The sequence below is a fragment of the Rhincodon typus genome, chromosome 21, assembly GCF_021869965.1.
Source record: "Rhincodon typus isolate 14 chromosome 21, sRhiTyp1.1, whole genome shotgun sequence".
NCBI lineage: Eukaryota > Metazoa > Chordata > Chondrichthyes > Orectolobiformes > Rhincodontidae > Rhincodon > Rhincodon typus.
In genome coordinates this window covers 34,850,356-34,877,197 of record NC_063352.1, presented here as the reverse complement: position 1 = coordinate 34,877,197, position 26,842 = coordinate 34,850,356, and the positions used below count along the sequence as shown (strand labels likewise).

The 26,842-nt window shown below is 38.1% G+C and overlaps 2 protein-coding genes across 3 annotated transcripts in view; both read right to left on the bottom strand.

Moving 5' to 3' along the window:
• Positions 1-1,771, bottom strand: part of abca3b (ATP-binding cassette, sub-family A (ABC1), member 3b) — a 103,039-nt gene extending 101,268 nt beyond the window's left edge. The window contains exon 1 of the mRNA XM_048609727.1: positions 1,735-1,771. The gene's annotated coding sequence lies outside the window, so the exon portion shown is untranslated. The remainder of the gene's footprint in view (positions 1-1,734) is intronic.
• A 1,324-nt stretch (positions 1,772-3,095) lies between these two features.
• Positions 3,096-26,842, bottom strand: part of ccnf (cyclin F) — a 52,659-nt gene continuing 28,912 nt past the window's right edge. The window contains exons 8-17 of one of the 2 annotated variants that reach the window (XM_020535854.2): positions 25,948-26,025; positions 18,443-18,594; positions 16,652-16,816; positions 16,422-16,545; positions 14,980-15,160; positions 13,103-13,190; positions 12,312-12,411; positions 9,180-9,313; positions 8,488-8,660; positions 3,096-5,512 (exon numbers count right to left, since the gene is read on the bottom strand). In XM_020535854.2, coding sequence (XP_020391443.1) covers positions 5,037-5,512; positions 8,488-8,660; positions 9,180-9,313; positions 12,312-12,411; positions 13,103-13,190; positions 14,980-15,160; positions 16,422-16,545; positions 16,652-16,816; positions 18,443-18,594; positions 25,948-26,025 — 1,671 coding nt within the window. In that variant the 3' untranslated portion in view covers positions 3,096-5,036. The remainder of the gene's footprint in view (positions 5,513-8,487; positions 8,661-9,179; positions 9,314-12,311; positions 12,412-13,102; positions 13,191-14,979; positions 15,161-16,421; positions 16,546-16,651; positions 16,817-18,442; positions 18,595-25,947; positions 26,026-26,842) is intronic. The other variant, XM_048609947.1, reaches the window with a different exon arrangement.

Below are 26,842 nucleotides of genomic sequence, written 5' to 3'. Positions count from 1 at the left end.
CACCCTGCACATTTATATCAGCTATATTATGATTGAATTTGGGATTTGATGATGGTACATCTTAATGCTTTAAGATTTGCAGTTTAATAATATTCTGAATTGCCAAGATAACTACTTCACATCTGTTCAAATGGAAGAATTTAAACTAAATCAAACATGCCTCAATGTTATGGAGCACATCAACAATCTCATCAGAATCAGCTGTGCCAATATTAAAATATTAATTCTTCCAAAATCCTTGTCATTATGTTTCAATCAACTATCAAAATATGTCAGCTGAAGGAATGCAAACCCTGTGGCCAGCAGTGTGCTGCAAAGATCAATGCTGGGTCTACTGTTTTTTGTCATTTATATAAATGATTTACACGTGAATATAGGAGGTGTGAATAGTTAGCTTGCAAATGACACCAAAATTGGTGGTGCAGTGGATGGAAATGATGGCTACCTCGGAGTACAACGGGACAGATGGGCAAATGGGCCAAGGAGTGACAGATGGAGTTTAATTTAGATAAATGTGAGGTGCTGCACTTTGGTAAGGCATATCAGGGCAGGACTTATACACTTAACAATAAGGTCCTGGGGAGTGCTGCCAAACAAAGACACTTTGGGATACAGGTTCATAGTTCTTTGAAAGTGGAGTCGCAGGTAGACGGAGTAGCGAAGGCGGCATTTGGTACGCTTGCTTTTGTTGGTCAGTGCTTTGAGTAGAGGAGCCAGGAGGTCATGATGCATTTGCACAGGACATTGGTTAGGCCACTTTTGGAATACTACATTCAACTCTGAATATTGTGAAACTTGAAAGGGTCCAGAAAAGGTTTAAGGATATTGCTAGGGTTGGAGAGTTTGAGCTGTAGGGAAATAGGCTGGGGCTTGATTTTCCTCTGGAGTGTTGGAGGCTGAGGGGTAGCCTTATGGAGGCTGATAAAATCATAAGGGGTAATGGATGGGATGAATAGACAAGGTCTTTTCCTCTGGGTAGGGGTGTCCAAAAGTACAGGGCATAGTTTTGAGGTGAGAGGTAAGATTTAAAAGGGACCTAAGGGGCCACTTTTTCACACTGAGGGCGGTGTGTGAATGGAATGAACTGCCAGAATAATTGTGGAGGCTAGTGCAATTACAACAGTTAAAAGGTATCCGCATGGGTACACAAATAGGAAGGGTTTAGAGCGATATGGGCCAAATAGTACTAGATTAATGTAGAATATCTAGTTGGCATGGACAAGTTGAACCAAAGGGTCTGTTTGCATGCTGTACTGAATGCTTCTTCAGTTGGATCTTATTGTCACCTGCTTCAGGGAGACTATGATTTAGTAAAATCTAATGAAGGTCTCATTGTAAAAGCAAGTTGAGGAGAAAGAAAATTGAAATATAACTTGTGACATATTGATCCATTGGTTGTACGTGATCACAGTCCCGGAGAGGTACAGAACAACATAATAAGCATTAAAAAAAAATCAATCCCCATTTTGGCCAATACACTGATGCAGTAATTGGTTCCCAATTCGTTCCTTTCCCTTAAGCCAAGAGTAATGCCCACAACTACTACAGCACAGCTTTGCCCCGCGCAGGTTCTGAATGTTAAAGCATTTGATTCCAACAGTTGAAGTTCCCATCACTTCATCCCTTAGTAACAGCTTCTTCGAAATAACTGCTCATATACTAATTCCGCCGGCACCCTTATCCCCACCCCCATCCGGTATCTTCCCAACTCTACCTTCCCATCCCCTCACTCACCTCACCTTCTGCCGCCGCAACAACGCCTAGCGCCAACCTAACCATGGAGAGCCAGCCCCGCCCATACCCACCAATCCACGCTTCAGCCACCCACTGACCCCCGCCTTTCACCTGCTATTGGCCAATCTCAGCAGTCACTCAAATGGCAATGACGCCACAAAGTGAAATCAGAATGATCCCTACATATGTCTGTCCCTTTTCAGCCCGTCTCAGTGTCCCCCCAATTACTGCCCGGCCCGCTGTCCGTCTCCTCGTAATCTCCCGCTCCAGCCGAAGTTCGTCTCTTCCTCTCTTAAAAAAAAACCGTCCCACTGTGTCCCTCCGGTGTATGTTCATCACCGCCGCTGCCGTGTTAGCTGATAAGATGTAGGCTCTTGAAGAGCTAGGGCCTGTGCTAAAAGAAACTGCTAGCTTTCCCACCTCCTCCATATTCTTATGAAGAAATATAGCCATTAAACTGCATTTTATAATGGCTAACCTTCCTCTATTAAAATGGCTTGACAGAACTCAGTATTTTAACATAACAGTACCTTGGTCAGAGTTTAATTTAGATATTTAGACAATCGTAAATGTTGCATTTTGGTAGAGCAAATCAGGGCACTATAGAGTTAGTGGTATAGCCCTGAGGAATATTGCCAAACAGGGACCTTGGGGTGCAGGTTCATAGTTCATTGAAGGCGGAGTCACAGGTAGACAATTGCGTTTATTGGTCAGTGCAGTGAATATAGGTGTTGGGATGTCATGGGGCAGCCGCACAAGCTGTTGGTTAGTCCACTTTTAGAATCGTGTGTTGAACAAACTCTCTCTGCTACAGGGAAGATGTTACACTTGAAAGGGTTCAGAAAAGATTTACAAGGATGTTGCTAGGGTTATTCTCCCTGGAGTGTTGGAAGAAGGGATGACCTTATAGAGGTTTAAAAGATTGAGGGTATGGAGGGGGGAGTCCAAAACCAGAGGATATAGGTTTAAGGAGAAAGGGGAAAAGATACAAAAGGGATCTAAGAGACAACTTTTTCCACATAGAGTCTGGTAGATGTATGAAACAGCTGCCAGATGTATGAAACAGCTGCCAGAAGAAGTGATGGAGGCTGGTATAATTACAATATATGGGGAAGGGTTTAGGTGGATATGCAGCTGGGTTTAGATAAATTTAGGATAGCTGGTCAGCACAGACAAGTTGGACAACAGGGTCTGGCTCACTGATGTACAACTAACTTTAAATTAACCATTAGGTCCTGAAAAACGATGATGGCACTTTCTGACGAAACAAAACAGTCACAACTTCTGAACCCTACACATCTGTAAAGATGACAGTTCCATTCACAAAAGAACTCACTGACTGATTACATATACAAGGTCAGTGAGAAACAAGAAATTCCACTTTTATTTTAACTATCAGTTAGACTCCAATACATTTATAACCATCAACCCTGATATTTTCAGATCAGGTCTCAAAATACATGTGGCTTTGAGGGCAGCTTTGCACAGGAAAATGCAAAACATGTCTCTTGGCCAGTGATATCCCCCACTGATAAATAAACTATTAACGTATTGTTAATTTGAATAAGATTACAGCTATTTAAAGTTCAATACTAAAAATATTCCATTCCACAAGTCAGGCTCAATTCCAGAACCTGTAGGGAATTTGCTTTATGAAAGATTATATACATACACCAAGAAATCAATTAACTACTTTAACCAATTTACCTTTACTACAATGACACTGCATATAGTAAAGACTGTACATTTAATTGACAATTAAATACAGATGTAGGTTTTTTCAAAGTTACATACCTGCAAACATTTAAATATTCACAGAGAGATACTCTGAACGTTTCTTCATGAGTAAGGCAAGTGTGGTTGTACAAATGTTCATAGAATGTAAGTAATACCTGTTGTTTTTAGTTAGTTTCCTGAACATCAGAATACTTCCAAATTTATAGTTCCTAATGGATCAAAGCAGATTTTTTGGGTCTGGTGAAGAGTTCATAAATAGCATGCATGCCAATATTCTTAATATGCAATAGTCTTGAGAGTTGAGACATATAGGAAACGTTAAATCTGAGGTGGTGCATAGTTGTCAATATTACATATCTGAATGATAGAAAACAGAATACATTCAACATTCATGACATTGCAATCAGTTTCACTAGACAAAATTTCAAGATTGTAGATTTCATAACTTGAAACTCAGTGACCATACATATTTTTCACATCCATTTTAAAATATTTGGATCACAAAGCAGTCATTTCTTTTTACAAAAATATAACTGAATTTCATTTACAATTAAAATGTAAACCAAAATGAAGTTCATTTCAAATAAAAATGCACACAAGTCAACATAATCACAAGTTTTTAAAAACACTTTTAGTTTAGGTACCTGCTAGTTTTCCAGGGCCTAATGCCCATCAAGTCTTAATTTTAAGTTGAAAATTACAAGATCTCTATTTTTTTCAAAATAGTCCCTGAAAGATTTTCCTGCAAAATATCTTGTTGCATCATAGTTCGTTTTCACAGCTTGCCTATATATTAATTTTAGCAGTGATTCATTCTTTTGTTACTTAACTGCCAAATCTATCAATAGCTTCAGCGTCAGCGTATAAAAATGCACAGGAGGTTTCTATTTAATCATGCAGGATTCATTTAGTGAAGTAAAATTTCCAGTCTGCGACTTCATAGTTTGTTAACTAGGTGCTGAGATTCTCCCAGTCCAAACAAAATCATACTCTCAAAAAAAAAAAGACAGTATAATAAACTAAGCATTTCAAAATGAAATTGAACACTATGAACAGAGATCTATTTCCTCTGCATCTACTGCTGGATACAATATTGTGGAGTATTTAATTTAATCCAGTTAGAAGTGTAAATCATAAAAAGTCAAGCTCTGTCAAACTGTAAACAAGGTCTAATATCCAAGACAATGATTTTTTTTTAAACCTTAGTGTTGAAAAGCCAAGTGGTGACAAACAGCTTCATCAATTTCTGTTAAAGGCAGTGGGTTTTAAACCAAAAAAGTGCTATGATAGAATTTCAGTGCCTTGGGGATAAAAAGGCAGTATTAGTGGGCAGATATCAACACTGGGCTTTGTTCAGTGCAGGTTTTAGCTGCCTTCAAGGTGTTAAAGCAGCAGCCAATTTATCTGTTCACTGAAAATTAAAGCACAGACAAATCTGGAAACCAGATCACTGTCCAAACTATTAGGTCCTACAATGTGTTACAGGTTGGATATTGCTTTATTACCCAAATCAAATGCATTCTAATTTAACAGCAATTGTTCACAAACTTTAAGGCTATTTTCGTTCAAACACTCACAAAACCTAAATTCCAGTCATCTTTGTCATGTTCGGCTCTGTTCTTGCGTTTGATAGGTCTCCTATGAGGAGGCCTGTGCTCCCTCCCAAAAGGCTTGGCTTTATGAGTCAAAAACAAGTTTTCTGCACTACAAGATGAAGGCACTGGCTTTATGAATTCTATTGTGGGAGACAGCCTTGAGGTAGAAGGTAATGATTGTCTAGTGTTTATTAATGGGGGGCTATCACTGTTAACAGACGAGTATCCTGAACTGAGCTCCCCCGGAGGCTCTCTGAAAGCACATAATTCCGCAGATTCACTGGTGTTAAAATAAGCTTCATTTTTTGCTGTAGGTCTCCACGATCCTGGCAAGAACTGACCATCCATTAACTGGTCATCTTCACTGTCTTCGCTTGTAGCTTCACAACAGTGTTCGAAACTCCCAATGACAGCAGCCATATTCTCAACTTCATTGACACCACTGACTGCAACATACACATTAAAAAATGGTTTTCAGTTAGGCTTCTTGAAATTAGCCAAAATTAATTGCTTTAAACAAAATGCTCAACTGGTAGGTCTCATCTCTACTTGAATACAGGGTTTGTTTACCAACAATGTTACTTTAACCAGTTTCTCTTTCTTCTCCCCCACAAGAAAGAAAATTTGTAGAGGGGCAGAGTTCATTGCAGAGGTCTATGAATCTTCTATAGAGCTGAAGAAAATTACCTTTGGATTCCTCCAAGTTTAATTATGCTTGAATGTATACAGATACAACAATGCTCAATTAAAAACTGTGTTCAAGAGTTCCAGGACAGTCCTATACAACACCATTAAATAAAAATCAGGCTCAATATAGCACCTAGCTTTTCCATTAAACGCTATAGTAGAATATCAGTATCTATAGATCCATTGCCATACTACTGGTCTAGGTCAACATTCAGGTTCTGAAGTGCAGGCCTAAATGCTCTGGACTGATAAGTGCCTCACAGAATTATGTAGCACCCTAAACATTTTACAGTTGAGACTGTGGGTAGTATTGTAATTTTCCAGGCACTCTCACACAAAACACATTGAGTGGTGAATATTTCTTCGGGCAAGAGTTATTCCACAGAACTACATCTGACCTGAAACTGATGAATGCAGAAAAACTGGAAGAATGAGGTAGCCATCTAAGAGATCATGCATAGTATTAAACAGCAAGCAATGTTTTCATGAGTCAAAAATGAAAATCCAATATTGCCATAGTAATACAGACCTAAAAGACCCCAGAGACGAGAGAGTTCAGACACCCCCAAAAAAAGGGGACACTAGTAATCATTTAATGAAGTACAAATTAAAGACAGTCAGTATGGACTGGTTAAAAGGATGATTTGCTTAATTAGATTCTGACAATCACAAATTTAAAATTCAGATTCAATGAGCATTGCATGTTTGATGTTATGATGAGATCATATTTGGCAAATTGGTCAGAAAAGTAAAACCCATAAGATCAAGGAGAAGTGTCAATTTAGATTTGAAATTGGTACAATGATAGGAAGTACTTTTGCAACTGGATGACTATTCCCTGTTCATTGTTAGCTTCCTTGTTCCCTACCCCATCCTCCAAAGGGGATAACAAATGATAGTGATTATAAGTAAGTATGATTATGCAAGTTTTCATGTTAAAAATTGATTCCCTGGTTGACAGTGAAGAAGAAAGCTGTTGACTGTAGGATGATATCATTGCATTGATAGTTGGTGAAAAAAGTGAAAAATGGAATTCAATGCAAGGTAATGCTTTTGGGGAGGGCAAACAAGGCAAGGTAGCAGGCAATAAATGGTAGTATAGAGAAAGTTAAAAATTGCTTTGACTGTATATCCACATATCCCTGAAAGAAGTAGGCCAGATAGATAGGGTGGTTAAGGCAGTAGTACTATGCCTTGTCTAATAAAAGGAGAGTTCAAATGATGTGCCAGAATTCTACAAACATTAAGACCACAGCTAGAATAGAGTATTGTACATAATTCTAATCAGCTGACATTACAGGAATGACACAATTACAGGATGCAGAGATACTTAAAACAATTATGATGTCAAGACTACAAAGTTTAGTTGAGGAAAGACTGGATACATGAGCTTTATTTTTCTTGATACAGCAGAAGCTGCTGGAAATTTCATTTTATCTAAGTTTTGAGGGGCCTAAATAGAGTGGATAAGAATATTTTCTTTGGTGAGCTCAACATCAGGAGTTTAAAAAGTAACTGGCAAAAGGATTAGAGGAGAATTGGAGGAATATTTTTTTCTATGGGTGATGGGAACTTTGGAACACTCTTCCTGCAAAATGACAGGGGTTACTGAAACCATTTTAGAAATTATATGAATGCGTATTAAACACTACAAAACTAAAAAAGATTACAGGCCAAAAACTGAATGCAAGATTAAGTTGGATAGATAGCACTTCCTAAGCTGGCAGAGATGATGTACCAGATGGCATCCTCTTGTGCTGTAAATTTCACTTATTCAATTGTGAACTCTTCATTCCAAGAGTCACTATTGAAGGTGATAATGGATAGAAGAGAGGATGTATTGCAGGGGGCGATGAAAAAAAGTAAAAAGAAAAAAAAATGTACAATTTCCAGAATCCAACTCAATTACTTCCTTCAGATCAGCTTAAATCATCAGAATTTAAAAAACTTGCATTTATGTAGCACCTTTATAGACCTTGGGACATTTTACTAGGTTATCAATCTAAAGTTGAATGCAAATTAATGTGTTGCTTGGGAAAAACAGAAACTCAAGTAAATGGTACAAGAATAGCTGTGGTCCAGTGGTAATGTCTTTCTCTTCCCCATCAACTATTTGTTTTCTCCATCATATTCCAACTCTTCTCTAGCAACTACTTATTTTTCAATAGTGTGATTTATGGGTAGACAATCCTCCAATACCTCATTCAGGTGGAAGTACTAGTTAATTAATTTTCTGAAAATTTTGTTGTTTTGAGGCCAATTTACCTTCCACCAACATCAAACAACTATTTCAGAGTAGGGAATACATTCCTAGCCCCAAATGTTTGCATGAAGCATAAAGCCCAATTCTTGCATCCTCAGTATTCACCAAACTGAGATCATTAACAAAACTAATTAGGGATTTAAGCTTAGTTTCCAATATTCCAAAGAGCAGTGGATTTTATACAGAGCCTGTTGTTTCTTCCTGAGTTTATGCATTTAAAATCAACAACTGGTTCAGTGAACAGCTGCAGTTGTAGCTTCACAATCATTTTTCCATGGACAAATATAGTGAGCAGCACGTGTGCCTGTACCATGTCATTGGATGATAACAACTGTACTCCAACCACAGTCATGAGTAGAGATTAAAGAATATATCAGCAATTGTTTAGGTTTCAGGAAACAAGTTCATAATCTTCACAAAAAAAAAGGCACATTCTTCCCATTAATACTTTGCAATAACAAAAGGACTTACCATCAGCACTTTTCTCACCCTCACTTTCCTGATCTCCATCATACGCAGTGCAGGATAAGTCTAAACTCCAATCTAGGAATTCTCCCAGAAGTGTATCCTCATGGTTAGATAATTCAACAATTGGAGTTGCCACAAAGTTGCCTCTATCTTCTCGAAAACTATCCTCTCTTCGTCTAAATGTGAAAGATGAAAACGCTCAGACTAACTGGCAATAACAAAGATTCACCTGTTTAAGCTCCTGCAAAATGTTCGAGGCAAACTTTACAAAAAGATTCTTTCCAGGGTTACAGGAGACTAGTGCGGATCTGGTAAACTCGAGTCTCATGACAGATTTAACTAAAATAATGGGACATTTAATGGGACTAGGAGAGTAGTCACTTCCAGTCCCCATCACTGCTCAATTCACAATGCAGCACTTTAAAAACGAGATGCTGAGTTCAACTTAAAAATGACAAAACAATAAAGAATATAATTTCTCTTAAATGTGTACACGTGAGTGATTTTGAAATCACTCAAGTGCATTAGGAACATTTTTGCCCAATGAAAAGCAATTCACGCATCAATGGCTGAAGACACTAGTCCAGCACCAGAACTAGCTAATGGTCCAAGTCAAGTTGTTTCCAGTACAGAACTAATATTGGCATCTACCTGGCATACACGTTTTAATCCATACAAATGGATTTAATCCTTACCGTTTTGTTTTATTGCCTGAAGGAGATGTCAAAAAAGTCTGAATCTCAGGATTAGTGTTAGCAGAAGGTAGTGGTGAAGATTCCTTCTCCTCTTTAATTCCTAGTAGAGTACATAGTTCACTGTAATCCATCACCTACATCCATAACAAAACAAAGGTTAGTAGAAAAACAATTCAATGTCATATTTTTAATTCAACCAATTGAGAACTTCAATCTTTAATCCGAATACAGCTCCATATAAAGTGCTTCTGAAAAACTTTTAAAATGTTTCCTGTCTCAAAAAAGTTGGTCTTACTGGAGCAATTCCTAGAAGTAGATTCGGTTAAGTGGAGAATGTCAGTTGTTAAATATCCCATAAAGTGGTCATAATATTGTAAAACAATCTCTGCATTAGGAAACACTAATGCACCTTAATTCGAGTAACACAAGACTAGGAATAGGCCATTCAGCCCCTTGAGCCTTTTCCACCATTCATTGAGATCATGGCTGATTTGTAGCCCAACTTCATATACCTGCCTTTGGTCCATACCCCCCTAATACGTTTGCTTAACAAAAATTTCTCAGATATAACATTAATAACTGAACCAGGGTTTTGTATACCTCCAGCACAACATCTGCACCCTTATACTCTAATCCTGCAGATATAAAAAGGCAAGCAGTCTGTTAGCTTTCTTGATTATTTTCTGCACCTGTTCATAGTATTTTAAAGATCTATACAACTGAATTCCCAAGTCTCTTTGGACATCCACTGTATTTAACTTCATACCATCTATTTGCCACAGTTTTGCCTATTCACCTAGTCTATCAATATCACTTTGTAATTGTATGTCATCGTCTACGCAGTCTACAATACCACCGAACTTTTGTATCAGCAAATTTGGATATGACTTTCTATGCCATTGTCCAAATCGTAAATATAGGAGTGAATAATTCACCTTTTATAACAGAGGCTCCACTGCCCTGACAACTGAAATGTCTGGATTCTCTTCATATATTGCCTGCCAATCGATGACAATTACAAAGCGACAATGAATAGGGAAGTTGTTAGGACAATGGATGAAATATAGAGAATATGCTAAAATGACTCAGTATATAAAAAGTCAAAATAAAATCCTATTTGATTGAGATATTGTGCTAAAGCTCCAATGACAAAGACTTGCATTTATATAGTTCACAAAATGCATAACATAATTGGAGCTACTTATATGGGTAACTATATTGCAATCATTGTACCTATGGAATGTTCTGGGGAGCTGAGCAATTAAAGTGCTTTTGATGGTGTTGGTCAGTAAGGTTTCTCAAATGTAATACAGAAAACTTCCTATATTCCTCATAGGAACCTTTAATATCCATTCCAACCACTTGAGCAGCCAGACAGGTGTCAATTCAATATCTCAGCCTTAGCACGTTGGATGGGAATATGGTGTTGACGTAGATGATCAGAGCTATATAGAATGGTGGAGCAAGCTTGAGCAGCTGAATGATTTACTCCTATCTCTACGTAGTGATTAGGTGAACAATACACAGGTATCAGCCTAACTAAAAACTGTTTAATTTTAAGGATTGAAAACCTCTTTTCTATTTACTTGAGTTCCCCACTGACTCTTTCCCTCCATTTTAAAGCCTATTCTCCTGATAAGGGTCAATATCCATTCTTGTTCTTCCTCCTCCTGGAACAACAGCACCACGTGAAAAGAAATTTTACAAACTTGAAAAAGCTTGGCAGTACAGTAAACGGAAAATGAAACACAATGTTCAGAAGAAAGTGCAAGTAAGGATTAAAGAGGGCATTATATCAGTCACAAAAAAAAAACAGCTTCAGCCCAGTGATGAAGCTTTGGCAGCAAAATCCTTCATTGTGCTGGATGAGACAGCAGACGCAGATTTACATGATATGGAATATACAAGCTGAAATACTACCTATAAAAGGGCGATCAGAACAAAGTTAAGGAATTTGACAGTTACACCAGCCTCAGATTTTGGCACTAAAATTCCACCCACACCCCCTAGTCATTCCTTGCAAAATAGGAAAAAAAAAACAATTTTATTAGCACGTAGGAAATATTGTTTATAAGCAAGTTATCAAAGAAAAAAAAGCACAAGTGAAACCGAGTGTGGAAAAAGACAAAGGCATTGAATTTATAAAACCTGAATTTGTAATCCACACAGTGAAGACATCAGTGTTTGTTTTAGGAAGAGGTTATGATCTACATTAGACAGGTGGGGGAAGAAACTTAGACAGACACTGTTATTGAAACTAATAAGACAATTTGCCCATCCATCCTCAAAAAGGTTAAATGTTTTAGTTAAGTATTAGAAATAATGGATGAAGCATGCAATACTCTTACAGAAGAGGTAAGTGATAAGATCAGAGATTTGGGAAGTAATGTTCATTTTACATCTTGTAGACTTGCCACCAGATTTAGCCAGTCAGCAATAACGCTTAGCAAAGATTAAAAACAATTGTGCGCACGATGGTAATGAAGAAATGGACAGACACAAGAACAGTTTTTTGTCTTGTAGGGGCAGTGGTTTGCCAACTATGATTTTATAGGTATCTGCAAACATGAACATAATTGTTATGTGAAATGTGACAACAGAAAGCCCTTTTGGCAAGGAACCATGCAGTAATATATAAAATCATTCATAAGATTTGTCAGATAAGCTAAACTGCAAATTATCAGCCGCACTAGCATCAGTAGTTAAAATGTGCCAAGAATTCACTGCAGATGGTCAGAGAATATAGTCCACGTCAGTTAGTTTTTGGTAGAAATTATAAAGTTCCTTCAATAAGAAGTGATCACACCCCCAGCTTGGGAAGGAGCTACGTAACAGTCAGCCTTCAAATTAACAGCCATGACTCAATTCAAAATGCCGGAGTGACTTCATTCAAAGCAGCACAGAAAGCAATAAGCTACAAGTTAACCAGTAAAATGAAAACAGACCAAGATGTTCCAATTAGTATGTAATTTGGCATCAAAATTTGTGCGTCATCCCTTTTATTGGTAATCCGAAATAAGAGCAATTATTGCTTGCTAGCTTTACAGCTAAGTAAGTTTTCAAGGCTGTCAAAGCATCACATTATGGGAATGCTTAAGATGTTGCTGCAGTCTTGTTCTAAGCATAACTCACCTTTTCCTTGCTAATTTGCTGATAACGCTCATCTTCAAATCGTTGCTTTACAGCTGTGAGAGACACGTGCCTGTAATCCCTGGGAGCTTCATTATGGAAACTAGTAGAAAATAAAGAGTTTTAGAATAAATTAAAATGCAAGAGTTTGTTATACAACGCTTAGTACTAACTCCTTGATAAACAATTAAATTAAAATGAATGAACTTAACAGAACCACAATTGTCTTATAATACTACATCAAACAAATTTGTAAATTCATTTGGGGAAGGTTTTCATGCAAGATTTAAGTGTTGATCTTACACACAGTTGTTAGTCATGGGGAAGCAGGAAGGAGAACTTGGGTATTAAACAAAGATAAGCCTCTTTTGAATTGCTATGTACAGTTTCTTAAATGCAAGCTGCATAATGTATATTGTAGAGAACATTAAAGTTGATCTATAAATTCAGTTAGATGAAACTAAATTCAGTTAGATAAAGCATATAGCACAAATTGTCCCTGAACATTAATGTCAAATATGAATATATTATTAATTCCATGAAAAACATCCAAGTCTCAACACACATGCCCTCCCCAAAACGGTGGAAACAAGTTTATGCATCAAGTTTACTCAGAGGACAATGGGCATAAAATCAGAGTAATCAGGATCAAATAATAAAGACAACACTTCAGAATTTGTGTTTATAGTACTGGACAATTCTAAACCCATGTATATATGAATGACGTTATTAAAAACATCACATTATAAACATCTATTAAAAAAACTATAAACATCTCATTTGGTAGATCTCACCATTTCTTATGTAGATCCACTACACATGGAATTAGATTCTCTAATGTAAAACCAGTGGACTCAGTCAGCTGACTTGACCATGGGAGGACTAGAAAAAAGAAAAATTGCTTTCACATCTCCATGCCAGAAGTTGTTCCAGATTCTGAGTTGCTGTGAAACATCACAGATCATGCTTTATTCTTTTGAGCATTGGGAAGTATAGTCTTGCATTGCCAGAGTGTTGTTTCCTCTGCCACTGCCATAACTAATAAAAATTGCATATTATTCACAATCTGCATTATTTTTTGGAGATTAGAAAAGTTACATAAACATGGATTTTAAAGATGACTGGTAGAGGCTTCAATCTTCAAATGATATCCATTTTTCACAGGAAACGTGGAACTTAAAGAAAATAGGTTGACCTGGAGAAAGTATTTAATGTTAGAACATGCAAAACAAAAGGAGGTTGACATTACCATTTGGTTCTCTGTTCCCTTATACTATAAATAGCCTTTAATTTGATTAATAGAATTTGCTCATTTTAATCAGAAGCTAAAGTAGACCAGCCAAAAACCATCAGACTTATTTCATAGGGCTAAATGTTGTATTAGAACAAGATATTTACAACACAAGCAGCTGCTACTTAGTTCAAGTCACTGTTTCAATAATCTGCACTAAATTTCACTGCATTGTAGCTGCCTTATTATTTAAGATATTTATCCATTTCCCTTAGAAAGTGAAATGTTTTCATCCAATATGTAGGACAGTGGATGATCTTGGAGGAAGAGAAGCTTCAAATACAAGCTTGATACATTCCAACAAGCACACAAGATACTGAAACCAAAGCAACACCACCTTGGATGAGGGATATGGAGAATAAACAGAAACAAAAAAGTGTATGACATGCAAAGGCACGATAGAACAGCAGGCGAGAGAAGGCAGAACCCAAAATTCATCTTGAAACTAAGGGACAGTTTGGGTCTTATTAGGCATAAAGACAATAAGATGCTTGGGAAGTGCAGGGATAGGCTAGAATAATTAATGAAAGCTAACAAAGCATCAGTAAAACTCTAGTGACAGAGGTATGGGTGGGATGAAAGATCAAAAGGCAGTAAGCACGAGAGAGAATGACTATACTTCCATTAGATAAGTAACCTAGCTCATACAGCAGGTTACTTAAAGAAAGTGGTATTGCAAAATAGAAGGGCTTACTATGATCTATTATGTGAAATGTACCATAAGACTGAAGAGTGGCGAAAGTGACCTATTTAATACATTGGAGACAAGGACAATCCAAGTTATACAGGCCAGTCAGTTTAACAAGTATGAGTTTTAGAAACAAAATCAAGAATGAAAAACAAAAAACATGCAGTTGGGAGAGATTTGCATTGGTTGAGAATTGTCTTGGCTAATCAACACAACTGTATTCTACTACAGCAAGAACTGCATACTTCCACAGCATCCAGTTATGCCTATCCACTGTATAGACAAGGATCCATGCCTTTTTCACCTCCAGACAATTACTACAATGCTTTCCCAGCTCATCACCCTGATGATATCCACAAGACTTCCGTACGCCTGCCACATTTGTATATTACATTCCAATCACGTTTTAAAGTTCCTGTTTAAGAAATTAACTAGATAGACCACATATCAATTAACAAAATGTCTGCATGTCATTATTTTGAGTTACTTTAGCTGAGAACAGATTCATTGTGCAATTTCTGCATATGACAAAAGCACACAAGATCAATAGTATATTTAACAGGTTAATTTTAAAATCAATTCCACAGAAATTCACATTTGTTACTACAGCACTATATAAAATGGAGTCAGATAACCTGAAGGCAATCAGGGCATTGCACAGAACATTATAATCTACATACTGGTGTACATACCTTGTTTGTGAAGTACTCTTGCTAATAATAAGGCAGCTGCTGCTATCATAGCGGGGGAATAAACAGAGAGGTCTATATACAATAATGAAAGTTCACAGATGTAGTTAAAGAGATGTTTGGTACGTCTTTCTAGTGGAGCTACTGCCAGTAGTACTTCTGCATAATCTAGAATGGTGGGTAACTGTAAAACCAAAAAATAAATAAATAAATAAATAAATCAACAATGCCTTACAGTTTAACACAAGAATTAATATTTTTGCAAACAATAGAACACAAGTCAAACAAGGAAAATAGAACATATAAACTTTCAGATGACGACAGGCAATTTGCCAGCCCCCAGAAGTCAACAGTTGGAGAGAGAAAATTGGATGTTTATAATGAGACAGAAGTTGAGAAGACCAACTTCTTTGCAACTCTATTTTCAAGGGACCATGTCTCACACCTGTTTCCTCTCTTTCTACAACAAAGCTGTCCAAATAATGCAACAGCAAGGGGAAAACAAAACTGCCATTAGATGTCACTTTCATTCCACAGCAGGTCGAATCATCTAACTACCAATAAGCTTGAACTCCTACAAGTCACACAATATTCTGATACAAAATCAAAAATTTGCAGATGTAAGAAATTTCAAAAAAGGCAGAGGACCTGAAATGTTCTCTCTAGCAATGCTACAATATTTGCACAGACAAGATAGCTAACATGCTGACTTAGACACAAGTTAGTGCTCCTTCATCAATTGAATAGGCACTCTGCTATCCTCCAATGTGCTTGTGGGTAGTTCATGACACTATGTTTAAAAGTAGTTCACTACAACAAGATATGAGAACTTATTCCCAATCTTCACAACAAATATAAAAGTTTCATGGAAATTAGAGTGAAGCATCTTAATATCAAAGCTGGTACTTTTTCCTGGTGGCTGTAATCTTGCCACTCCACTATTGTTTTTAAAAAACATTTCTGCACCCATTCCCACAAGAAAGCAATTGTAAAGCATGTCTACCCCAGTTGTGTCACACCATTTCTGCTGGAAATCATTTATGTTGGAGAAAGATGTGTTTTTATTTCCATGGGAGACTAGGTCCTTTGGAAGTGCCCTGTGACAAATATAAAAGAATACTTAGTGCAAGCTTGGAAACTTCACTATTTAAATGAAGATTATTCGGTCTTCACTAATTGCAATGCCCAAGCTTGCAATTTTAAATAGTCAGAGTCATACAGCGTGGAAACAGACCCCTCAGTCTAACTTGTCCATGCTGACCAGATATCCTAAATTAATCCAGTCCCATTTGCCAGCATTTGGCCCACATCTCTCTCAACCCTTCCTATTCATATACCCATCCAGATGCCTTTTAAATGTTATTGTACCAGCCTCCATTACTTCTTCTGGCAATTATATCTTTTCCACTGCAAGAAAATGCCACCAGACAATTCTAATCACTTACTTTAATTTTTCCTCGAAGTGCAGAAATGATCTCTCCCATCATTCGTACTAGATCCTCATATTTGTAGGTGTTGTCTGTAAGCCAAACAGCTTCACGAATTGTCAGGATGTCTTTACTAATAAACCTACAGAAATTATCCAAATAAAGATAATAATCTATGAAGACTTCAAGTCAAAATGCACTTGTTTTAGAAAGAAAAGTCTTATGAAGTTATGTTGCTTCAACTTTACCTTGTGCAAATAACCATACAAGCAATCCCCAATAGCTGTAGTTGGCCCCTGGGTACAGAACGAAGCATCAGGTACCGATCCACATTTGCCACTGTGACATGCAGGCACAAGCTGGAAAAATCCTTCATGCTGGTCACCTCTACTAACCAATCAATTAGAATGTATCTGCAGGTGTGGAAAGTTGTCAGTTACACCATGGCCATTTCAGTAGAATTTTAAAAGTCATTTGTTCCTGCATGTTTCCACTAAGTAGTAAAACAAGGAATTTAACACAGTAGTTCAAAGCTCAATGCAAACTCTGCTCAAGAGTAAATTGTTTAATACAGCATAGAAAGAGTGCGTGAGCGGGGAGGGAGGCAGGGTTCAGAGATTCAGCGAGCAGGAGAGAAATTTGCACCCCATAAGTGGGCTTCCCATCAGCACACTGAATCATAACAGCCTATATCCAGGGTAGATCATTCTTAATCCACAGGGTTAATTTTGTCTACAAACCACTTCATTTGTATACAGAAATTTCAAAAAAGCACAAGGCATTTCAAAAGTGCATCTAGAAGCCAAGTTATAAATTAAATACAGTATTTCCAAGCATCAATTTGTCTCTTAATAAACTTCTTGATCAAGAACCCACTTTCTCTTAGCAATCTCCAAGCTCTAATTCTACATTAGAGCCTATAAAAAGTCACATAGTCCCAGAAGACCAAAGGGTTGCTCCCTCATTAGAGGGAGAAACCCCTCTCAGCCTATACAAACCTGACCATTTGCTTCTCTCCGAGTGAAACTCTTTTGGTCAATTCATATCAACCACATTTATGAAACATCAGATGACAATGCTGAAAAGTCAACAGTGCCCTGAAGTTCAAGTTCGCCAGCTTGCTTCAAGTTTGCCAGAAAAACCCAATCACAAACATGATGCATATAAACTAGTAACAGCTTAAAAGGAAGTAGTTTTCTTCTATCAGTAATTTGTTACTTCATATACTTGTTGGATTTTCAGCTAGATAGGAAGAATGCAACGGCCTCAATTGAAGGTAAACTTCAAGCTGCATTTGAGATATCAACAAGTTCAGACAAAAACAAGTAAAATTTAATAAACATGGTCGGTCTATATACTGACTCAATTTGTCTACTGTTTAATCCATATGATTGTTTGTTTTATTTAAAAATTTAAGCACAATCTGTTCACTTTAGTCTTAAAATTGATTCAGCATCCACAACCTTTTGGGAAAGTTTTTTTAAAGGTGTTCATAACCATTTGGGTGGAAGATTGCTTCGACTTTACTCCTGACTGGTCTAGCTCTAATTTCAAAGATCATGACCCCAAACAAACCCGAATTCTGAATTCCAGAGGGTATACCCTCACTTGCACTGCTGTATTGAATCCAATTATTGTTCAAACCTCAATTCCAGGATATGTAAATTCATGAATATTACAAATTCATTCTTTGCCTTCAGTCAACATAAACACCACAGATTGGCCAGGTTTGGTCGAAGGACCTGTTTCTATTCGGAACATTTCTTGTAGTTCTGCATTAGGCTTCAATCTTCCAAACTCGAAAGAACACAATCCAAGTTAGTGCAACTTGTCTTCAATTTAACCCTTTCATCCCCAGCATAAATTCTGTCCAGCAACCCCTCCAAAGCCAGTAGATCCATCAAGATGCAGTGCTCAGAACTGATGGAATTATCCAGAGGGGGTCAAGTACGGAGCTAATGAGATCAGTTTTCAGACTTTTCTGCACAGAAGTTCCTATCAATAAATTTTGATGGATTGAAAAACGTTTGCGCATTTACCTCATCGTGTCATTCATGCCCTTTTGTACTTTGAACATCTTCTGTTTGTAAGAAGGCTGGGATGACTGAAAAACGTGGGCAACAAACTCTTTTGTAGCTATAGACTTCATACCCAACAGATTGGCACTTCCACAGGCTTTTGCTAATGATACCTGAAATAATAATATTTATTTTATTAAAATCAAATACATGTTTGAGCGTAGGTTATTGGAAGCACAAGATGCATAACTAAATTGCTTTTTAAATGCAGCTACTAGGACAAGAAGCCAGAGGCAGCCCAATCTCCACCAGATGTTTGATAAATTAACACAAATAAGTCACTTGGCACCACCAGAGAGAGAATTTAGTGCCCCACAACACGAGTAGACCTAATTTCACATTCTATTCTGTTCACACAACCCTCTCAGTTAGCATCCAAGTGATATTTAGACATCAACACGGTTGCTGCTTAAAAATCAACACTGGCATCGAGTTCCACTCACCACTTTGGATCAACTGCAGTTAACCAGACACTTGCTTGTACCACCTGAATGATCACCACTGGTGATCCTTGAAGTTTTTCTTCAGAGTCATGGTTAAAGCACAGATCTAGAATGAGCCAAAATCTGATGATCATTGGGACCACTAAGTAACTAGGTGAAGCCACAAGTTTTGGATTTTGGCACAGGAAATATTGGACTTCTCACCTATTGCTGCGGTCTCAAGCCTTCAAATTTGGACCATTTGATAAGATCATGTCCTATCTGGTTGTGGTCTCAACTCAATTTTCCTGTCTGCCACCCATAGCCCCTGACTCCCACGTCTATCAAACATCTATCCAACTCACCCCTGATTAACACTTCCACTGCTTTCCAGGGAAAGAATTCCATGTATAATAAGCTGTGGAGAGAAAAACAATTCTCCCCAACTTAGTCTTAAAATGGAGTCCGCTTATTCTGTCTCCCATGAAAAACAGAATCACTAAGTCATCTCGGGATTATACTTTAGGTCACCTTATTATTCTAAACTTCAATATGTCTTAACCAGCACCTCCTACCTGTTGGTCACAACCCTATTTTGGGGTCAGTCTTGAACCCCAGCCTCCCAGTCTGAGGACAGGGACACTACCACTGCACCACAAGGAGGCCCCCACCATTGACTCCTATAAAATTATAACCAATTCCTGACAGATGCAAGACAGTTTTAAATGCTCAATTTTTTCTATTTGTGGTCATGTCATAATCAACTACTTACTGGGGGCAAACTCTTGCTGCTACAAAAGGTGGGTAATCATTTTATTTATACCTGCCTTTTCACCAACCCATATGAATGCGATTTGGGTAGGGTATGATCAGACCACTAGGGGAGATGCATGCAAAAATGTGGGGTAGGAGTTGGTTACTTGGATGCAGGATCCTTGTTCCTGGATCAAAACATGAGGAACCAACTAGGGGACAGGCCATCCTGGACTAGATCTTGTGCAATGAGAAAGGAATAATTGGTAATCTAGTTGTGTATGGCCCTTGAGAGGAGTAATCATAATACATAGAACTCTTCAATAAGATCAAGAGAGTGATGTAGTTGATTCCGAGATGGTATGAGGCAGAAGCTCGCTATGATCAACTGGGGAGCATTACTTATAAAAAGGAGATAAATGGGTAGGCAATGGTAAAGGAAATGGTGCATGGAGGAACTGCTATTGATCATTCCTGTCTCACACAAAGAAAGAGGAACAGTGGGCCAGCCATGGCTAACAAGGACAATTAGCGATAGTAATGGATCCAAGGAAGGGGCATACAAATTGGCCAGAAGTGCAGCACACCTAACTACTGGGAGCAATTTAGATTTCAGCAAAGGAGAAAAGAAAGGATCAATTAAGAAGAAAAATTACAGTACATCAAGCTTCTGAGGAAGATATAATAGCATTTACAATCAGTTTGTAAGTCTGTGAAGATGAGAAACAAAGATTAATGCAGACAAAATGTAGCCCTGTTACAAAAATAAGTTGTGGAACAAAGAACTAACAGGCCAATTAAATACATATTTTGGTCCTGTCTTCACAAGAGAACACAAATAACAACACTCCCTCCCCTGTAAAAAATTGGGAAAAGAAATGTTGGGGAAATATATAATGTAGTGAGAAAGGGAGGAACTGAAGGAATCAGTTTGTTGGGAAAGTGGTGTAGGAGAAATTGTTGAGATTAAATGCTGACAAATCCCCAGGGCTCGATAATCTTCATCCCAGGGTTAAGGAAGTAGCCTAGAAATAGTGGATGAATTGGTGGTCACCTTCAAAAATTCTATAGACTCTGCAACAGTTCCTACAGATTGGACAGTAGCTAAGGTAACCCCACTTTTTTATTTTAAAAAAGTATATAGAGAGAAACAGGAAGTTATAAACTAGTTAGCCTGACATTGTTAGTAAGAAAATGCTAAGAGTCCATTAGAAAACATTTCATAGCATGGAAAACAGTAACGGAATCAGACAGAGTTAGCATGGATTTACAAAAGGGAAATCATGCCTGACAAATCTATCAGAATTTTGATGACTTAACAAGTAGAGTCAATATGGGGGCAAACCAATGGGTGCAAACCAATGGGTGTGGTTTACTTGGACTTTAAGGCTATCAATAGAAGTTCTACATGAGAAACTAGCATGCAACATTAAAACTCATGGAATTAGGAGTGGTGTACCAACAAGGATAGAAAACTGACTGGCAGACAGAATTTTATAGGTTTCCTGACAGGACTAGAGGGTAAACACAAGGAGGATATTACAGACAATTAAGGAGGCCAGAACTACAGATCACAGTTGAAGGATAAAAGGGTAGACCATTTAATACTAAGAGGAGCAGAAATTTATACACCTAGAACGAGGTCAATTTGTGGAATTCTCTGCCACAGAAAAGAGTTGAGACTAAAACATTCAAAGTTTTCAATAAGGAGATAGATTAAAGTTTGAGAAGATCTGTAGCTCGGGTTATGGATGAGGTTGCAGATATGCTCGCTGAGCCGGTGTGCGGTTGCAAACATTTCGTCACCCGGCTAGGCAACATCGTCAGTGTTCTGTCCCGCTTGTTATTTAAATAACAAGCGGGACAGAACACTGATGCTTCACCGGAGGCGCACAGACAATGTTACCTAGCAGAGTGATGAAACGCTTGCAACCAAACCCACTGGCTCGGCGAGCACGTCTACAACCTCAAGGAGGTAGATATAGTTCTTAGGACTGAAAGGATCAAAGTGTAAAAGCAGGAACAGAGTACTAAGTAGGATGATCAGCCATGATCGTAATAAATGATGCAGCAGGCTTAAAAGGGCCAAACAGAAAACAGGAAGAGGAGTAGGCTATGATCTTACATTTCTCGCAGGCTGGTGAACCTTTAGCTTTAATACCTTCACCTAGTTTAGAGTTCACTGTTTTACATTCCTCCTCTTTTTTGCCTTTTGATTCAAGTATCTTTGAGAAGTCGTCTACAGTGAAGACAGACATAACCCTTTTATACCTCTGCCATTCCCTTGTTTTCACATTATCAATTTCCTGCTCATTCGCTAGAGGACCAACACAAGTTCTAGCTATTCATTTCCTATTCAAAATTCTTGTTAAAGATAACTTACTTACAAGTATAAGTGTTTTACCTCATTGTCTGGTGTCATTTTGGGTTTGTTCTTAAAATCTGTCCGATCTTATTACCTACCGTTAATTCATGCAGGTTTGTAGAAGTACTTCCATCAAATTTGATACAATCCTTGTTTAACCACAGCTACATCCTTCTCAGTCTCTTTTTCACCAAGTTAAAAAAGTTAAACATTTCTTTTAAAAGTCTGCCACCACATCTACCTGTGTAACCTAACTCCCCAGTTCACTTTTCCAGCTCTGTCTTCATATCAATTTTTATTTAGATTTAAACACTCATCGTAGACTCACCTTCTCTCCTGAAATTCTTGATAGAATCATTACAAGTTACTGATTCATCCCATTTCCACCACAGATTACCAGGTCTAGAATAGCCAGTTCCCAGGGTGACTTTGATATAATACTTTAAGAAATTGTTTTGAATAAACAATTAACATTTTCCAGACTACCTCTGCCAATCTATTTTATAGGAACAGGAGCAGGCCATTCAGCCCCTTGTGCCCATTCCACCATTCAATGAAATAATGCCTTATCTCTGATCTAACTCTACATAACTGCCATTGGCTCATGTCCCTCAATACCTTACCTTAAAAATTTCAGATATAAAATTAACAATTGATTCCACTACCATTTGTCGAAGAGAGTTCCAAACATCTACTACCCTGGGTGTAGAAGTACTTCCTAATATCTCTCCTGAATAGTCTGGCCCTAATTCTCAGACTGCCCCTCCCAGTCTATAATCCTCAAACAGTGGAAGTAGTTTCTTTATCTACACTGTCCTTTCCTGTTAATACCTTGAAAGCGTTAATCAGATTACCACTCAACCTTCTTCGAAAATAAACCTATTTTGTATGATCTCCCTTCATAACAATCACTGCAAATTTTGATATGATTTTTCACGCCACTATTCAAGCTGTTAATAAATAGTGTGAATAATTGAGGCTAACAGATCCTTGTGGGACACCACTGGTCAAATCCTGCAAATTTGAGCACCTATTATCCCTATTTTAACCTACCACACAACAATTTTCCCCGCCATGTCAGTAACTCACCCTCTCCGTGAACTTCTCCCTTTGTTAACAGTCTCTTGTATATGGAACTTTAACGTCTTCTGATTTTCCTTTTAAACAACATCCAGAGACATTCCCTTGTCCACTACCTTAGTCACCTCTTCAAAAAAATTCAATTAGGTTTCTCAGGGATGACCTACCCAAATGAATCCAAGCTGACTCCCCGATCACAATTTTTAAAAGGTGTTCAGTTACCTTGATTATAGACTCCCAACAATTTTCTGACCACAAATGTTGAGCTAACTGGCATGCAATTCCTTGGTTTTCTTCTTAAAAAGAAGAGTGACATATGTAATTTTCAAATCCAGAGGGGCAAGTCCTGTATCTAGTGAACTCAAAGATTATATTTCTCCCAATCTAGAGAGATTCAGGACACTCAAGATTATTGAAGTATGTCTTAGATGCCTCATTTGTTTCCTCGGTCATATAGTGCAATTGTATTGAGACCAAAAATCTACTCCCACACCATTTCAGTCTTGTATTAATTTTAAGTTTAACCTTTTATTTTAGAAAAGGAAGACCTGCACAGTGGTTTTAAAGAATTACATTTCTTAATGTACTTTATGCCAGTGGAGTACTTTTGATATGTAGTCACTATGAATAAAGTAAATTCCCAACACCTAGTTGTGTCTCTGGAACAAGAGAGAGTGGATCTCTTGAAAAGAGAGAACTTCGATTTTAACAGGCCATATTTTGTTGTAAAAAATGGTGAAGCTGTAAGTGCTTACTGCTGTTTACAAACTGAACAGAAATTCCCAATGACAGCACATGCACAGTCAAACATGAAATTCTTGAAATTGTTTTGAGATTCACAGCAGCTCGATACACTATGTGAAAATGGCATATGGCTGCCTGGTTCCCTATTTAAATATATTGAAAAATATTAAATTCCTGTCCTGGCTATGTTGATACAAGCTAAGAATACAAAAAAAGAGTTAGGTGTTTTCCCTTCCACTGACAGTACCTGGTTAATTGCATGATATCACAGAGATAGCAGAAGTAGATATCACAAAGGTTCTGGTCAGGCCACATTTGGGGTATTGCGTGCAGTTTTGGGCCCCATATCTCAGGAAGGATGTACTGGCTCTGGAGTGGGTTCAGAGGAGGTTCACAAAAATGGTCCCAGGAATGGAAAGCTTAACATATGAGGAACGTTTGAGGACTCTGGGACTATACTCATTGGAGTTTAGAAGGATGAGGGGGGATATAATTGAAACTTACAGAATACTGAATGGCCTGGACATAGTTGATGTTGGGAAGATGCTTCCATTGGTAGGAGAGTCTAGGAACCGAGGCCACAGCGTTAGAGTAAAGGGAAGACCTTTTAGAACAGAGATAAGGAGAAACTATTTCAGCCAGAGAGTGGTGAATCTATGGAATTCACTGCCATAGAAGGCTGTGGAGGCCAGGTCATTGAGTACATTTAAGACTGAGACAGACAGGTTCTTGATTATCAAGTGGATCAAGGGTTATGGGGAGAAAGCAGGAGAATGGGGTTGAGGAACTTATCGGCCGTGATTGAATGGCGGAGCAGACTGAATGGGCCGAATGGCCTAATTTCCGCTCCTATGTCTTATGGTCTTATGATAGGTAGAGGGACATGTAGCATTGAGGACGCAAAAGGACTTTGGCTAGGAGTGCGAGCAAAGAAGTGGTAGATGGAACACTTTGGAATCACTTAGCGCGACCTATCACTTGCTGCTTATGTTTTTCGGCATGCAAGTAGTCCAGTTTTGTTGCTTCACCAGGTTGACATCTCACTTTAGGCATGCCTAAAAGTGCTAATGGCATGACCTCCTGCACTCTTCATTGAAATCTTCAGAATGACAGTCCCTTTACCCACAACACAGGGGTGACTGGAGGGGAGGGGAAATATTCTTCACAGTGACCTTTTCAGCATTTGATCTTAGGCTAGTGTTCCTCCAGCTCCACACTTAAGTATCTCTTCAGTTTGGTTCAATCCACAGCAGTTGGCTTACTGTGGAGTAAAGGGTGTTCAGCTATCTGTATAGTCACAAGAAATCACAATCTAGTCTGTTTTGACATACTTCTTCCCACTTTAACGTGCTGGTATTTGAAGGTCTCTCCCTACTTTTAGATGTGATTTTCTGTCTGTCTCTCCTGCTCTCCCAGACAGCCACTTAATTTATTCCAGAGCCATTTCTGGCTCTATCAACACTCTTAAAGTACACATTTATGCAATTACAAGTAAAAATGTCCATAGTAGTTCTGGATTCCTATCTTTGGTCATGACATCAGCCGGCATTTACACTGCAAATGGATATTTCTAGAATTACACTATTCTAGTGTTTAAGGTTTTCCAACAATGCCTAACTTACTAACCGAACATACTCTTCGAACAGGAATTAATCTGGCATGAAGTGAGCTAAAAACTTTGAAATTCCATACACCGCGTTACAATTCAGCCACCTCTTTGTACTGTATCCTTTGAGAAGCCATACCAGAATACCAAAGGTTTTCAAACCCATTTGACTTACACTAAAGAGATGACGAAAAAAAAGACAGGATGCCCATCACTACTTGGAGATATGGGCAAAAAGCCAAAACACATGGGTATTTAAGTTTTCTTTATTTCCTACACAACTGAATGAAATGCAATGAACCTACAGGGTTTCATGTTTATTTGTCACAGGTTGTGAACCGTAAACAACAACGCTACAACCAAAACAATAGTTCCAATATTTAACATCAATATTGCCTCAGACTTCAAAAGGTAAAATCTGAAATTTGACTTGCCAATTGGAGAGCCTGGCCAGTTAACGTAAAGGAAATTAAGTTATTACACCTGTTGCCCATACCTGTGCTTCCCAGCATCCTTTAGTTGCGAAATCCCTGAGTTTTCTAAGGTTCTGAAGATGCCTACCGGGATCAGCCACCTAACAAAAGTAAAAGTCAATAAAACTTTCATAACATGTTATGGACCAGAGCAGACCTCTTTAAAATATATTAAGAAGGTAACCTAGAACCTAACTACTCCTAATTTTAAAAGATGCATGTGAGGTTCTGTGTTCCAAACTAAAAATCCTGGATCTGAGAGAGCTTGACCACATCTATTCAAGTGCCCCTATTGTTCCAACTTTACACAAACCCCAAAGTTTCTCTTCTCAGACTGCTCAGCACCTGTACCCCAATCTTGCTCGAAGAGAAACCAGGATAAAACACACCACTTAAAGCCACAGTATCGTCACGATGAAAATGCCACTCCTTTACCTTGGAGTTAAAATCCTGGAACTCCCTTCTTAACAGCAGTGTAGATGTATCTACACCCCAAGGACTGCAGTGCTTCAAGGCAGCTCACCACCACCATCTCAGCACAACTACCTCAAGAGTAATTAGGGTTGGGCTATAATTGTTTGATATAGCATTGCCGGTTCAATCTATGAACAGATCTTAAAAAGTTCTCTGAAACCAAACCACTTTTGGTTTTCTTATGTCAGTGGTGGGCAAATTATTGGAAAGGGCTCAGAGACAGGATTTATGATCACTTGGAAAGGCACAGTTTGATTCGTGATAGTCAGCATGGATTTGTGAGGGGTAGATCATGCCTCACAAACTTTATTGAATTCTTTGAAGAGGTGACCAAACACTTGGATGAAGGTGGAGCAGTGGATGTGGTATACATGGATTTAAGTAAGGCGTTTGATAAGGTTCCCCATGGTAGGCTCATGCAGGAGGTAAGGAGGCATGGGATAG